General features: G+C 42.3%; 1 protein-coding gene across 1 annotated transcript in view; it reads left to right on the top strand.

Annotated features, from left to right (window-relative positions):
* Positions 1-2871: 2871 nt before the first annotated feature.
* MYOM2 (myomesin 2) overlaps positions 2872-16805 on the top strand; it is a 107807-nt gene continuing 93873 nt past the window's right edge. Inside the window, exons 1-5 of the mRNA XM_026656319.1 lie at positions 2872-2953; positions 10293-10426; positions 11634-11756; positions 14687-14825; positions 15021-15179. Of these exons, the coding sequence (XP_026512104.1) occupies positions 10320-10426; positions 11634-11756; positions 14687-14825; positions 15021-15179 (528 nt within the window). The 5' untranslated portion in view covers positions 2872-2953; positions 10293-10319. The remainder of the gene's footprint in view (positions 2954-10292; positions 10427-11633; positions 11757-14686; positions 14826-15020; positions 15180-16805) is intronic.

Raw genomic sequence — 16805 nt, 5'->3', positions numbered from 1 at the left:
CAAATTTAGCTTAAAAAAGATGTAATTTTAATGGTGCTCTTGTTTGGGGAAAAAAACATGGAAACTGGTGGTGAAATTGCCTGCCATCCATTCTCATCCTGGAGAAGACTATCCCAGCAAAATGAAACTGTTGGCCTTGTAAGGGTTTAATTAGCATTTATCTTCAGCCATTACAGCTGGTCTGGAATCTTTTGACAAAATATTTTTCATTGGAAAGTGTCAATTAATTGAAAATGAAACTTCTTGTGGGAAAGACTAGGTTTTGCCAAACTGCTTTTTTAAAAAAAACTTTTGAAAAGCTTTGACATTTTCAAAATGAAAAAAAAAAATCAAATTTTCTGGTCAAAAAGATTTTGTTTTGAAGTATAAGCTAATTATAATAAAAAAAGGTCAAAACTGAAACCAAATGTTTCAAAATTATTGAAATAAAGCATTTAGATTGACCCAAATTCTTTTTTTTTCTGGTTGTCGGGTCTTGAAAAGTTAGAGATTTCTTATCATCCCAATTTGGGATGGGAAAATATTTCAAAATCTTGAAAATTTTCCAGGATTAGAAAACCATTTTCTGCCCATCCCTAGTAGTCACACAAACATTGATTGCTAAGAAAGCTAAATTAGGAAGAACAAAGTCTCTATAAGTCCTGCCCATCTTGTACTACCATGCAAGGGCCAGGCAAAATAACAGAGCTAGCTATTGGTGGAGTCCAGAGATTGCTCAGTCATAGTTAAAGTTAAGATTCTGTCAAGGATATTTTTAGTAAAAGTCAGGAATAGGTCGCAAGGACCGACAGGTCGCGGGCAATAAACAAAAATTTCCAGAAGCCCACAATCTGTCTCTGACTTTTACTAAAAATACCCTGAGGAGCGGGACTAACAATCAGAGCACTGCTGGGGGCTGACCTCCAGCAGTTGTTCCAGTCCCGACGCTGCTCCTGCGGTAGTGGCTGACGCAACCCTAGCCGCTGCTCCAGCCTTGGGGTCGCTGCTCTGGCGGCCCAGGTCTGACAGTTGCTCCAGTTCTGTCCCAGAAGAAATCCCGGAGGTCCCAGAAAGTCCCAGAATCTGTGACTTCTGTGACAGAATCATACCCTTATTCATAGGGTCTGTATGGATGCATACCACCATAAAGATGACAAGGAAATGTGGGGAGGTGGAGTTATAAACCAGCACCCCTACCATACTGACCCAGGGAGCTGGCTGGCAACAAAGGGAACAAGTTGCACCATCCTTGGGGAAGGATTAGGCTCATGATGTGCATTTGGTGGCAGGGCTCCCTTTGGGACAGCACATGTCTGGACCAACCCTACACAGGTAAATACTTAAAGGTACAATCTAGCATATCCTCATTTCTCTAATCAGTAATTAAAAGATGAAATAGCTGCATATAGCCCTATCCATACTAAAAATAAAGGAACTTAGCATTAACACAGTTGGAAAAGCAGGGTACCGAATTGTGCTTAAGCCTGGTGCACATGGCAAACATGATCTGGACTAACACAAGTCACTGCCACGCCAGACAATGGGTCAGAAGCTCTAATCCAAAGTGTGAGTATGGGTGTGCTCATCCAGTTTTGCCAACATGTCTCAGAACCAGTAAAGTAGTCCAGTGACATGGGCAGGGCTTTCAAGTGATTATGAAACCTGTCATCACAGAAGTAATGGGCTAGCAAGATGCAAAGAAGAAGGGAGAATGCCACGAGGGAAGAGGCCTATAGCAAAAGGGTGGCAGCACTCAAAGTGGGACAGAGTTGCTAGAAGTGTGGGATAGATCCTTTGCCAGAACTCTACAGGAAATTTGGGGGAGTATTGTGAACTTAAGGAAATGTTGTGCATTTAATTAGATTCATTTAATAAAAGGATTTAATAGGCCTTTTACATGCACATGCACACACAATTTGATTTACAAGACGCATCATTCATGTAGTTTGTTATGCCAGGCACCAGAAACTCTTGATGTATTTATATTGTCATTCACCCACTTGTGTCTTGAGTCCACTCCTTCACATGTGAATTGGGGTGCTATCTTGTTGTCTTCATATAAATCTGGTAACAATTAATCCTTCACATAATAAATGTATGGTCCCAATCCTGTGAGGGCACCCAACTTCCATTATAATCAGTGGGAAATAGGGGCACTCAGAACCTCCTAAGATAATGCCCTTTGTGTATATATTTTTTCTGCCTCTGTATACACCTACATATCATATACATGCACATTCCTTATACATTACATACTGTGCATACAGTAGGCAGAAACACCTCTTTTTTTAACCAGCAAGTTAACTGATTGATGATTAAGATTTTGGAGGTAAGTGAGTAGGAGCTGGGCTCTTTCTTTCTTCCCATGTTAACAAGGCTTTTCTAATATAGTTGACATGGCTTAACATATGGCAATGATGTTTTTTATAATCCAAGCAGCCCTTAAGGAGGCATTGGGGAGGCTCAGTTTACAGCTCAAGGCACCAGGAGGATTTTATGTCTCCACTAGTAAGATTTTAAAGTATATGGCTCCTTACTGGTCTTTGAAGTTATTATTGTTCTTTAAGTTTCACCTACACACAAAAAATGAGATTTTTAAATAGTTTTCTTATCCTTGACTTGGACCACTTTCACACAGAACGTGACAGTGGGGGGCAATCCTTACCTTTAGGTCAACATTTGCTCTTTTTAGGAGAGAGATCTGTTCCCAGCTCAAAAAATAATATTACCAAAAAATAACATGGCAGATTTTTTCCCTTTAAATTACACTTTCACGCCTATTAGACTGACCTCACTCTTGGGAGAACCAATCAGTTGATTCTATATATAGCAACACATCTGCCCATAAATGGGCGCGAAGGGGTAGTAGCCTCTCTTTAGAGAGAGAAATTATTTTTGTTTTCCTCAGCCAGAGCCTGCTAAGCTGAGTGAGGCTGTTCGTCCTCTCAGCTGTGCAATTTTTATTTCTCCCTAGGTAAGTATGTTTCCATTTTTTTAAAAAATTCAGAATCAACAGGAATGATGATAGAAAAATGTTATATACTTTTCTGTACAAAATATATGACACGTATTGGGGAAAATAAGAAAAAGGCATAATATACATTTACGAATAAAAGAAAAATGACAACAGGAGGGGAAAATATTGCATGGTTTTATTCTGTTCATTAATTTTATTTTAATGAATATTATTATATTTTCATCACTATCTTTCTACATAAATACAAACTCAAGGCAGGTGGGTTTATGTGCCTTCCTTATTCCAAATACAGAGCTCCTCTTTCTTCTGTATTTACTTAAAAAAAGAAGAAAAAAATAATTTAATCTAGAATATAAACATAATGTAACTGGGACCAAAAGTCCTATTCTATTTTTGTCAGTGATAGTTTCAAGTACCTTTCTTTAAAAGATAGATTTCTGATTGTTATTGCCTTGAGTTCCATGACATGTTTTGATCCTCCTGAAAATTCCAGCTAAATACCTCTGATAGAGCTTTTGGAATTGCGCTCATGCTCTTGAAATTATGCCTGCTAGAAAGAGATAGTGGAATTGGATGATTACACATAAGAGCCAATGAAAGTGTTGTAATGAAGGATAATAGATGTTGGAATGCTTGGCAGCGACTCACTTTCACTATCTCACTGTTTCACATTTGTTGTCCTCCAGTTAAAAGGACAGGGTGCATTTACAATGTGACTGGGAATCTCCATACTTTACAGAGAGTCTGTTGCAAACTACTTTTGTATATGGAAAGTTAGGATGAGTACATTTCAGGCCGTGCGGATTATATTTAGTGGGCCAAATGCAGTTCTTATGTCAGCAGCTTTAGTGACTTTGGACGCTTTCTAAAAGTCAGAACAAAATGTTTATAAAATCTTTTTTTTTTTTGCTTTGAACATTTAAAATCTTCTGGAGAAAAGTTAATCTGTGTATGTACTCTGTCTGGGCCAGATTCTGCCTGGACCTTACATAGGGGCACTGTGGGAAGAGTTAAAAAAGGAGCCTTCACCCCTATATAGCCCACAGAAGGGCCAGGCAGAATTACAGTTCTTACACTCATGGAAATGCAAGAACTGTTCCCTCCCTACTCCCCTGAAGGTTCATGGTGCCCCTAAGAGGGTGAGGAGGGGTGTCCAGGAGGCAGGGCCATGGCTCCGTCTCCTACCTCTGTGCTGGCAAGCATAGCTGGATGGCTGCACAGGGGAGCATATGCACCAACGAAGGGGTGAAGCAATGTGCAAAGCCTCCCTGGACACTAGGAAGGTCCAGGAGGATCTTGCCTGTTTGAGCCAAACTGCCTCCATATTGCTCCTTATTGGGGACTATGTGCAATTTGCATAATCTAGTCCTAAAGATTATGTCAGTTTGAGAACTATAATTGTATTTGGCTCTTGAATACACTTGTATTTACACAGAAACATCAGCATTTAAGCAGTTTCACAAATAAAAAAGGGAAAGTAACACGAGATCCCATAAATTCAATTCCATCCTGATTAATTATCTCCTGACTGCGATATTTAAGAGCCACAGATGACCCTTGATCTTTACACAAGACTTCCATTGGCATCCATGTGAGTCCTACATATTAAGCTATGAGAGAATGTGTCTTTATTTCTAAGAGATCAATGTAGCCGTCTGGAAATTACTTGATGTGTTCTGTCTGAGGTCTTAGGGTACTTCTGGAATACGGACATTTGAATTAAGTGACAAGTGGAAATTTCTTTTCTTCCATCTTTTACAATATTGAATAGGCAACTGGGAATTAAAGATATTCTAGTGCTCTAACAGTTACACATAATGGGGTGCAAAGTAGAAAAATAGGGGACCCAAAATGGAGCATATTCTACTCTTCACTAAGTGATAAAATAAAATAGTGTAACTATTAGGCGGGTGTAATCACAGCAGCCATTGGACAGCAGATAGTGTATGGAAAAACATGAGTAGAGGCACGTGCTGCAAAATATCTGGAAGCCATGAGATTCCTACAGAAAAGTAAGAATAAGGATATGTGCAGAAGCAAAGGAGCAGGCTATCCTGAGCTTTCAGCTAGCATACCCAGGTAGGGCTCAGTCAGAGCAGGCAAGAGCTTGTCAATCACTCTTTTGCAGCCAGACAAGGGCAGAGACGAGCAGAGAAAGTACATACTGTGTGGTGCAGACTTGGCAATGGGGAAGAGAAGCAAATCTGCAAGCAGCAGGGCAGTTAAGATAGATGAAATGGATTGTAGAGGTGGTGGATTCTACCTCTCCTCCTTGGCCGTGGGAACGCAAGTTGTCTATGGGGAGCACAATCAGATTCTCCATCTCACAGCAGTCGATACTCCTACTGACCAGTTTATTGCGGGAGTGCCAGTGCCCAGGGGCTGTGTTTATGAACTTATTAGAGTTATGACTGGTCCTTTAAATCTTAAATGAAATTATTTATCTGACTAGCTAGCTTTACATCTAACCCCACCTCCTTTGCCACGAATGCACTCACTTTTTGAAGGTATCTGCCTGTCCCACAGTTCTTGATAAGCTGCTTTTGTACTCCAAAAGTTATTATTGTGTTATGAGTCTGTGTATAGCCTGACCCCTGAACTCTGCCTTCACTCTACTTGTGGCTGACTACCATATAGTATAGATAACACAAGTAAATATTCACATGTTACCCTTTCTAACTGACTTGAATAATCTAATTACTCTGCTAAATAGAAGTATGAATTAAACTGTTTTATATTTTATTTCGAGTCTCTAATCTTCTGGGAAGGGACCATGTTTTTGTGTTTGTATAGTGCCTAGCACAATGGAGTCTTGAACTTGATTGGGATCCATGGGAGCTACTGTAACAGAAATATATATATATATATTGATACAGGAGGGCCAGGGAGCAGTGGGAGACTGGTAGAGGGGAAATATATAAGCCCTTGGCTAATTAAGGTGTGGTTCCCTGTAGGCTAGGGAGGATGGCTACAGGTTAATTGGAGCACCTGCAGTCAATTAAGGCCCTTTCAGGAACCTAATAAAACCCCCTGCTTCAGGCATTCAGGGAGAAGGAGGATGGGAGTCATGACTGTGCCATGAAATTTGAAGACCAGAGAACTGAAGTAAGGGAGCCCCTGCCCTGGCAGGGGAGGGAGACTCCCTCCCTCTGTGTCTAAGGACCGAAGGTACCCCACCCAAGGGGTAAGAACCTGCTGGGGTTGAGAGGGGCTAGGGCTGGGGCTCAGAGTGAGGAGCAAACCCAGACCCCTCCCCTGCTTCCCTCCTCTACCACCTTCCAAGGCCACTGGGGGGTCCTCGGTGCCCCAAGAGCAGGGGCAATAGGTGGCATCTTAGCCCCCCTGCCAAGAAAAGCCCAGGACCCACCACACTAACATCAGCCATCTTGTCACAATATATATAATTAACAATAACCTTTTGCCCTGTTATACCAATGGAAGTTCCATATGAAGAAAGAGGGCAGAATGTAGCCCAGATACTACCCTAGAACTCTAGATCTTCATGTAGAATTCCTTGTGAAGTTAATGGGAGTTGTGTAGCAGAGGTTCAAGGACAGTGTTTGGCCATATTGTATGTTGGCTCTATGGGAGGAACTCTCCTTAACATAAGCGGGAGTTAAATATCACAAGTAGGGTATGGCATTTGATGCCAAATTCTGAAATGTTAACTCTTCAATACTCCCTGACTATCATGACTTTAATGGGAGTTTTTCCTGACTAGGACCAAGGACTATGCAAAACAACTGTAGGCTTTGCTATCTGTGAATGTTTAATTGAATTGACAATCTTTAATTTGACCATAACTTTTGGGGTGGCAACACTAGGATTTTGTGTAAACAATTCCCTCTGTTACTAACACTGGTTCAGCTGCACTGATGGGAATGCTAGTGAAGCCTGGTCTCCAGTCTGCTACTAGTATCTTAAGCGCCATGGGTGACCTCCTGAACCACTGAAATCAATGGCAAAACTCCCATTGACTTCAGTGAGGCCAGATTCTTACCCGCATATCGTGTTATCTAGCTCTGTCCCAGGCAACCTGGCAAAATCCATCCATCTCAGAAAAATAAAATATCATAAATCCAATGTATCACAATAGATAAACAGGAGCAGACCCAACAAAAGACTTCCCACAGAGAACACAGCATCCCCCATCTCATATCCACCCCAAAATACATGGGGTGAATCCTGACCCTATTGAAGGCAATGGGAATTTTGCTATTGACTTAAAGGGTGAAATCCTGGCCCCATTAATTTCCCCCCAGAAATCCATCTAAAAGGACTGACTTTGCAGCAGTACTGAGTATTAAACATATACTCCACAAGCATTGTACCTAATGACATTACATTTTGAACTGGTGCCAGGCAACAGCTTCCCTCCGTGCTAACAGAAGGCTAAATAAGTCTGGCTGCTCCCAAGTCCTCTTAATTACTTCTAGTGAGGTTCTGCATTAGAGCTGGTTGGCCATTTGTGTTTATATTGTACATAAAGTTTGGACAAACACTTTAGAATGTCTGAACCCTAATTGTGAGGAAGTCTAGGAACTGATTCATTTGGAATAGAGGGAAAGGGACGCACTTCTCTGAAAAGTTAGTTTTATTTTTAGAAGAGAATTATGAACTTAAAAGTAGCAAAAGCTGATCCACCAGCCACAAGCATCTGATTCTGCTGACCTACATTTGGTCTCAGTAAGAGTTACATGCATAGAAAGTGTAAGAACCTGGGACCATGTGGGTTCTGGGCCACCAATGCTTCTGCATCACCATCACCATATGTTCTGCTGGAGGATCCTGTGAATCTAGAGCCTGCAGGAAGTACTGCCCAGCAGGGTGCAAGTGGCAGCCCTCTGCAGACCACTAATTGGCTCATGCTGGTACTGGTATATAAACCAGGACACCATCATGGGCAGCTGTCTGAGAAATGATGCAGACTGGCTGCTTACTGCTGCTCCAAACCTTGCCTTGCTTCTGACCATGATTTGTCCCCAATTCTGTGACTTTCCTGCTGTTTGTAACCTTATGCCTGGCACTGACTCCCTGGTATCCTGACCTGGCTCAACCCCAACTCTGCCACTTGCCTCCCACATGCAACTTGCTGCCTGACCTAACTTCCTGGTATCCTGACCAGGCTTCACCCTGACCCTGCTACTTGTCTCCTGACCACATCCTGATAACTGACTGGTGCACACAGGCTCCCTGCTGCCTGGTCCTGACAGAAAGGATGCAGGATTGGGTGCATGACAGAGAGCATGTGGGGATATTCACAAAAGAGCTTAACTGGACAAATGTAGCCTGAAAGCAAACACAGGTAGACCTTAACACAGCTGTGTCAATAGTGGAAGTGAGAGGATCCAGGAGCTTGTTTGTTTGCACCTACATGTCTGTGTAGAAACTAATTGTAAAAAGAGCTAGAGACATCAATCAGAGACTTACTAGAGTCAGAACTGCAGGATGGACTGCTTTATCCTTTGCTTCCTGAAAAGCTCATATGCTACCTGAGAATTCTAATTCTATTTTTCCAAGACTTTGTTGCTGCAATTAAGCAGTTATAATGCTTTCTTCAATAAATAAATAAATACAGTTAAACAAGGTATTATTAGGGCTGCTTGAAAATTTTCATAAGTGTCAAATTTTTATAAAAATGTTATCAAACTTTTTGTTTACCATTTATTTTCCATTTTCAAACTAAGACATTTTTGCACATGAATTTTTACAAATTTATTTTTAATTATTTCAATCTTACCAGTAAAATCAAACTGGCAAAATCAAAATCATTGTTTAAAATGGAAAAAGAGAAACAAATGTTTTCAATAAATATTTATATTAATGCATTTTGTGTAAAAAAAAAAAAAATAAAAAAAAGAAACTAAAATTAGTTTTTGTTTTTAATTGTGATTTTCATTTTATTTTTGGCTTGCTCTAGTTATAAGACTCCTGTATTTTTCTTGAAATATAATATCCAGTTAAGTTGAATAGATGTATTATTCATTTCAGTTCTAAAATATAGCCTGATAGTTGATACATTTTTGATCTACAATGTGAAACAGAACATGGATTAAAATATGTCACTACCACTGTCTTTGATTTAAATAAGAAGTTATTTTGATGCAAGTATCTGAAGGAGTTTACAAGATACATCTATTTCTATTCGACCTCCTTTAAGTTTTGTACTCTCTATATGCAGTAATAATGGCTACTTGTTAGATCTTCTTGAAATTGGGGAAAATAATTGATTATGATGGGTGGAAACCTGAGGACCATACCTGGGAACAGAATCTGCTGGTCCTGATGTGGGCACAGTGAAGATGGGGAAGGAGGCGGACTAGCATGCTGTGGGGGAGCAGGCTGCACCCCACAAAGGGATGTAATGGCTGGCATGTTCCCCCTTCACTCCAGGGATCTAGTCCTTACTAAGGCAAATACTCATTGACCTCACTGGGAATTTGACTGACTAAGGACCTCAGGATTTGGCCCAAAGTGCTTTGCAAACTTTATATATAGGAATTGCTCCACTCACCACTGAAATGCAACCACCTCTAGTGTAGAATGTGGCAGCCGTTCAGCTGCTTGCAGCAATCCTGTATGACCATTTAGGGCAGGAGAACAGGAAGTGAAGAATCCCTATCCAACTGAAACTGCAAGAGGAATTTAGGGAGACAGACTATAATTATACTATCTATAATTTATCCAGGACACTGGTGGTAACATCCCTACTTTTGCAAAAAGGTGTCATTGGATTTTTAGTGAACACAAATGGATAGTACCTCTGGCAGCACAATAGCTTTTCCTGACTCCATGCTTGGGAATTAATTTAATATTGAGTCAGTGGGAAGTATGTCATAGGAGGTCTCCCATCCAAGTACTGATCATATCCAGCCAGACTTAGGGCTGGTCTACACTATGGGGGGCGGGGAGGGGGGATCGATCTAAGTTACACAACTTCAGCTACGTGAATAACATACTTAGATCTACTTATTGCAGTGTCTTCACTGTGGTGTGTCAACGGGATTCCCCTTGCACTTCTCATTGAGGTGGAGCACCGGAGTCGACGCTAGAGCAACTGGCAGTCAATTTATCGCGTCTATACGTGACACGATAAATTGACCCCCGCTGCCCATAGATGCGCCTGGTAGTGTAGACATGCCTTTAGTTAGTGAGATCGCAGCCTGAGGTGGCTATATTAATCAGGTATGACTTTGTCATTCATAAAATGGAATTGCTCAAGCCATAGTAAAGTCACAAATGCTTCAGCAAATAACAGAATTGTAAGGTTCTCAGGAAAGCATCATAATGGGTTGAAAGCCTTGGCTAAATATGACAGTCACTACTTATTTTGTAGGAGTTGGGGCCTGGAAGAAATTGCAGCATGTCGTCGAAGAGAGTGCCATTTTACCAGAGAAGGCATAAACACTTTGATCAGTCCTACCGCAACATTCAGACAAGATACTTGCTCCAAGAATATGCAGCAAGAAAGTAAGTATCTTACATTTCCCATTGGTGTAGAGGAGCTTCTATTGCAGAGGAATCCATTTCAAAATGTAGAATTTTGTAAAAGAAAAAAAAGTGACTTTGTTCTGAATTTCAGATGTATGGAGAGCAATGGTTCTCAATCTTTTCCATACTGTGAATCCTCTGTCCCATGATCTCCCTACTATCTAGGTGGGACCCCCTTCTATTTAGCAATATGGAGTGTTCATGGTTCCCTGTTAGCAGTTCAGGTTGGAAACTCCTCCCTGAAAGCAAAGTAATGACTCATAAAAACTCTCTCTGATTTTAGGGATAATCATTGCTATAGCATATATCTAAGCATGAGAGCTGATTTTTTATTTTATTTATTTATTTATCTATTTAAATTCTTCCTCCCAAATCTGTTCCTTGAAGATGTTCACTGCCTTGAAGTGGGGCCTCATGCATTTTGGGCTATTCCAGGTTGTGGTCATTGGGATTCTTATTTTCCCTTTTATACCAAGTTGCAATTCTCCCATGTTCAAAACGCCTTTCCTTCGCCCACGTGTTCAAGGAACCATATGCCTCAAGTTCTGTTGCTAGGGCTATCTGAGATCACCTTTCTCCCAGGGTGTTACTGCAGTACTTCAGATCATCTCAGATGCTTGAGTTGATTGGCTCCACCTGCTATAAATGGAAGGGGGTTACTGGAAGAGTGTTCACTGTGAGGTGTACATGCTCCTGGAATACATTTAATTCCCTGATTAATCAGAGACCCATTTGGTGGCCTTCAGAACATGCCACAAGACCAACGTGACGGGTTAGAAAAACGGGCTTGGGAGTTGTTGTTTAGAAGTCTATTGGATGTTCCATAGGTGGGGTTAGTGGCCCTGATATTTTACTGAAATTGTTTTTATAAAATTGTACAATATGGTCAAAGATTGGCACTGGCACAGTGAATAAAGACACTGAATTAAATTAAATAAAAGGGCTGACAGGCTCCATTGAGATGATAACACTACTGGGCATTAGACACTAAGGCTGCATGGTAGTGAATGTAACCCAGCTTCAGTGTGTGAGGTGCCATGTGTAGCTTAAAATGTAAGTTCCTCACACAACACCGCACAGGTACCAGTTGTTCCATTCAGCTGCTTGAATGTAATTTCTTTGAACTTTGTAATTCCGTGCTTTATCCGTATAGCCATTTTACAGTGATTTCTTTTTGTATTGGAAGGGTCGCTTCTAGACAGGCAGCTTCCTTTAAGTCCTCTGCCGGTACAGAAAGAACTACATGTAGGCTCTGTGCCAGGAGGTTGCACACTTCAGCCGAAGAAGAGTCACAAGAATACAGGAAAAGGTAAAGCTTGCATTGGCACCTTTAAATCACTTTGTTGGGTCAAATGCCATGGAACAGACACTTTTTTTTTGTCAGTATACTCTAAGGGAGAAATCCTGGCTTTGTTGAAGTCAAGGTCAAAATTTCTATCGACCTCAATGGAACTAGGAATTCACAGTGAAAGTTTTATTGTAAGACACAGCACTAAATTTGCAGTTCAGTAACAAGGCAGTCACACGTTTTCATAATGGCTGTTGGCAAAAAGCTACCCAGAAACCTCTGAAAGGTAGCAAGGTGGCAAAGCAGTTTCATTGACAGAGCTGTCAACAAGATTGGAGCCTTCTATGACACTATGTTCTTCATTAATATCTCATGGTTAGAATACCAAAGGGTCATGTGTCTCTTACATCTTATATTTCTTAGACCTTCAGTCCAGAGTTTTACTCCAAGTTGGCTGTGAAAACTGACGTAAAATAAGAAGAAATTGAAATCTACACTGAATCTGGCACTTTTTAAAATAAGAGCAAATATACTGTGCCCTTACTGAATACTAAGATTACGTGTTGGGGGCAGCTTAATTGTATTAGAGTCATCTCCCTAACATCCTATTTATCAAGAGGATAACTTGCCTCAGTTACAGCATTGATATGAAGTCCTATAATAAATGTGCTGACAACTATATTCCATTTCATCAATTTGAGTGGCTGTATGTGCCCTGACATACTCCACAGTAAATACACCAAAGACTCAGCCAATGTATGTTATGAAGGCTATAAAAAGTGGAATGCATTCTTCTTTTTCCTTTGAAGATAACGTGAAGGATTACAAACTATCCCTTTGATGCCAGTTTTGCCATCAGCAAGAGAGATGTGCCCTAGAAGCAGGGTGCAGTTTAGAAAAAAATCTTAATCTGTTTTGAATTTTTAACCTATTTTATTATTTAAAGAGATACAGCACATGATGAATAGTACAAGGCAGAATAATCCTGGAGCTTACATTATGAAGAAATTATACAAAGAAATAGCTTAAACCAGTGGTTCTCAAACTAGAGCCGCTGCTTGTTCAGGGAAAGCCTCTGGCAGGCCGGGCCGGTTTGTTTACCTGCTGCGTCCGCAGGTTCGGCCAATCGCGGCTCCCACAGGCTGCGGTTCGCCGCTCCAGGCCAATGGGGACTGCAGGAAGGGTGGCCAGCACGTCCCTTGGCCCACGCTGCTTCCTCACCACCACTCCCCATTATTCTCCATGGAGGCCTGGCTGCTTCAGGAGTCTTATTCTCTACTGGTGATTTCTCCTAACCCCCTTCTCTGAGATCTACATTATCTGGGAGGATGTGTGGGGAAGAGAGGGGTGCAGAATGACAAGCCTTCTCCTGACCTGGGGTGTTGGCACAGTAGGGACGTTCTTACAGCTATTCCTGACAGGTTATGCTAGGTTTGCCTCTACTGCTCACACTCCTTCAGAGGAGAATATAGTTTATAACATTGGTACCTGTAGGCGTGAGGTGGGAGTGTGAACATGGCCCTCCTCCCTGTGCCTGAAGGACTGCAGGGGGGTAGTTCGTGCTACACCTTTTTACAAAGGTGCATAAGGGCAACTGTTGAGCACATTACTCCCCATGACCTGGAGGCATTATGCTCACTCTTGGCTTATATGGGCAAAGTGCCTCCAGCCACTGCTGTACCTCCCTAATTCACTTACGGGACAATCCAGCCTCAGCTCTTATGGTTTTGAAGGGTCTCTTGGCCTAGATGCTGGTACACGTTCCCTGACTGATTGGTGTGTGGACTCATTTTGCATAAGCTCCTTACACAGCAGCAGAGGGTAGCATAGGCACCGACTTCTAATGGCGTCGGTGGGTGCTTGACCCCCACTCGGCCCCCGGCCCCACCCTGACTCCACCCCTGCCCCACACCCTCCTGCCTCCTCCCAACCCCTTCCCCAAAATCCCTGCCCCAACTCCGCCCCTTCCCTGCCCCTATGCGACCCCTTCCCCAAATCCCTGCCCTGGCCCCGCCTCCTCCCCTGAGCACATCATGTTCCCGCTCCTCCCCCCTCCCTCCCGGAGCTTGCTACAGCTGTTTGGCGGTGGCAAGAGCTGGGAGGTAGGCGGAGGAGCTGGGACATGGTGCGCTCAGAGGAGGAGGTGAGGTGGGGTGGGAGGGGGTGGGGCGGGGCGGTGAGCTTGGCTGCCGGTGGGTGCAGAGCACCCACTAATTTTTCCCTGGAGCACCCTCAGAGTCGGCGCCTATGGGTAGGCCAGAGGATCTGTGTAGGGAGCCTGCAGAAACTGCTTCAGCCATTGCGGTGAGGCAGCCTCTACTGTGTGCTTCACTGCCTGAGGGGAGGATACTACTGCTTTTTACCCCCTTGGTATTTGAACAGGGTAATGGCCCAGGATTTGATCTCCAGATCTTAGAGTTACATGTTGGTGATTCTTATCTTCTACAAAATACGGGATATAGATAATGATACAAATAAGAACAAACAGAAACAGAGAGAGGGGAAACCAATAATATACAAACCACAAAAGGGTAGAGAAAGGAAGGAAAGAGGCTGGATAGTCTTAGGAAATTTGCTATTTGATTTCTGTCGATTTTGTTCTTATAATTTAACTCTATTTGCAGAATCCCTGGGCCACCTCCTCCGCTGGGATAAATCGGCACAGCTCCACTGACTTCAGTGGGACTATTCCAGTTACCGTAATTCCCACTGAAGATCTGGCCTCATATGCTCACAGGGAAGAGAAAGCAAACAGAAGACTCATTCATTTGCAGTTTTTAAGACGTTTGTTTTGAGATCTTGAGAGAGGGAAATAGTTCACATTATAGAATCTGCATCTGTGTAATGCTGCTAATAGGACTTCCAAGCCCTCATCTGCCTGCTGTGTATCAGTGACAATAGTAAAGCCTTGATGCTGGGTTAATCCTAAATAGTTTTCTCTTACCATGCAGGACTCATGAGCAAAAGTCTGATATAAGTGAAGAGAGGAGGATCCGGTTTGCCGCCAATTTGGCTGAGGTGGAAGAAGAGCTTCGTTCAGCCAGGCTCCTTGCAAGAGAACATCTGGATAGAGTTACCATACAAAGGATGGTACTGTAACAGAACAATTTTATTTCCTTTCCAAGCAGAACTGTAAACTCCACTGCAGTTTAGAACTATGCTTCACAGAGCCCAACAGTAGTTTGCATCTGTTAGTCTGAAAGCTATACGCAAATATTAAATCTCTGACGCTGGTGCTAGATAATGCTCCTTCTCGCCGCTTTTTATTTCTATCCTGTGTAATAGGTAGAAGAACAAATGGCCTTGGAAAGATACACCATTGAAGAAAGTATAAGTCGAGCTCCTGAAATTTTGGTACGACTGAGGTCTCATACTGTTTGGGAAAAAATGTCTGTGAAGCTTTACTTCACTGTACAAGGATTTCCTACCCCTGTTGTACAATGGTAAGAGGCCTTTCCAGCCCTCTAAAACCGGTGTTAAGTTTGTTTTCCATTTGTAATTCTCATAGATATGCTGGATAGTAGTTGTGGATACTGCAGTTAAAGGAGCAAAAGGACAAACTTTTTGTAGTGTATCAAGTAAATATATATTTCAGAATGCTGACTACAAAAATGGTCATTAATTTAACTGATAATAACCTAGCAAGTGGTAAAATACACTGAGTTTTGCTAAATGGTAAATATTTTTGATGTTTTATACCAAGGCAATAGTATCTAGTAGTTAAACATTGGAAAGCGAGAGAGAATGTCTATGCCTGATGAGATGAGAGTGCATTCTTCTGTCAGGGCTTGTCTTCACTACCCGCCCAGATCGGCGGGTAGAAATCGATCTCTAGGGGATCGATTTATCGCGTCTCGTCAGGATGCGATAATTGATCCCCCGAATCGACACGTGTACTCCACCAGCCCAGGTAGGAGTAAGCACCGTCAACGGGGGAGCCGCGGCGGTCGATTTGCCGCCGTCCTCACAGCAGGGTAAATTGGATCAGATACGTCGAATTCAGCTACGCTATTCCCGTAGCTGAATTTGCGTATCTGAAATCGATCCCCCCCCGTAGTGTAGACGTAGCCTCAGTTATATGGTGCAACCTCACTGAAAATAATGGGATTAGAATGGTACAACTGGCAGGAGAATTTGACCTTTGAAATTTACCACCAAAAGTGTTCTAGCTGGGGTAAGTTATCAGGTGTCTTGTCCAGAGTCAGAAACTGCAGTAAGAGGCAAATTTCCACAAAAATCTGAAAATCATGTTATTCTTAGGCTACAATTCAAAACAGTTTTTTAGTCCTTTTTGTCAACAGAAGGAAGTTGGGATCTCTTTGTCTCTAGAAATCCTTATTGAAAGGAAGAGTCAGGTTAACTGGTGGATTTAAAATGATAAAGACAGTATCCTGGATGACATAGCCATTTTCAACACTTGAAAGAAACTCAGGCACATATTTTAAAAATTGGAAATGTAGCTGATAAAATATCTATTCCCTACTTCTAAATAACATCCCCTACCACTGACCGAGCTAGAAATCTGGGGTCTGATTCTCAGCTCCCCTTAAGTTTCTTTTGCACCACTCCAACAGTGCAAAGGGTACTCAAAGTGATTTCAGCCAGCAGCTGAGGATTCCCCTAGAACAGATGAATCATGAGCAGGTTTAGGCTTGGAATAGCCAGACATATGCCAACCCCTCCTGGCACTCCTTCCCCAGCATGGGGGGTGTGTGTGCCATGGTGGGCTGGAGGCATGCCAGAGTGGGAAGAGCAAAATTAGAGCATCATGCTCTCAGGTGATCATGGCCAGTATAGCAGCCCTTTATCTAGACCTTTAGCTAGACCATTATCTAGCAGTGCAAGTTGTTCTAACTCATGCAAGGGATCAGTTTGGCCCCCAGGACTGAGGAGGGGCATATAAGTGGCATGAAGCCAGCTGTCTCCTCTTCGCTAGGTACCCAAAATTGCTGCTCTGTGGATCTGAGAGCAGAATTTTGCACTCAGAGTGTACTAATCGGGCCCGATTCTGACCTCATTTACAGCAATGTAAATCAGAAGTCACTCCGATGAAGATATCAGACTCAGGGC

Source organism: Terrapene carolina, unplaced genomic scaffold (assembly GCF_002925995.2).
Source record: "Terrapene carolina triunguis isolate 2854851 unplaced genomic scaffold, T_m_triunguis-2.0 Scaffold42, whole genome shotgun sequence".
In the NCBI taxonomy this organism is placed as follows: domain Eukaryota; kingdom Metazoa; phylum Chordata; order Testudines; family Emydidae; genus Terrapene; species Terrapene triunguis.
This window is presented reverse-complemented; position numbering and strand designations above follow the sequence as displayed.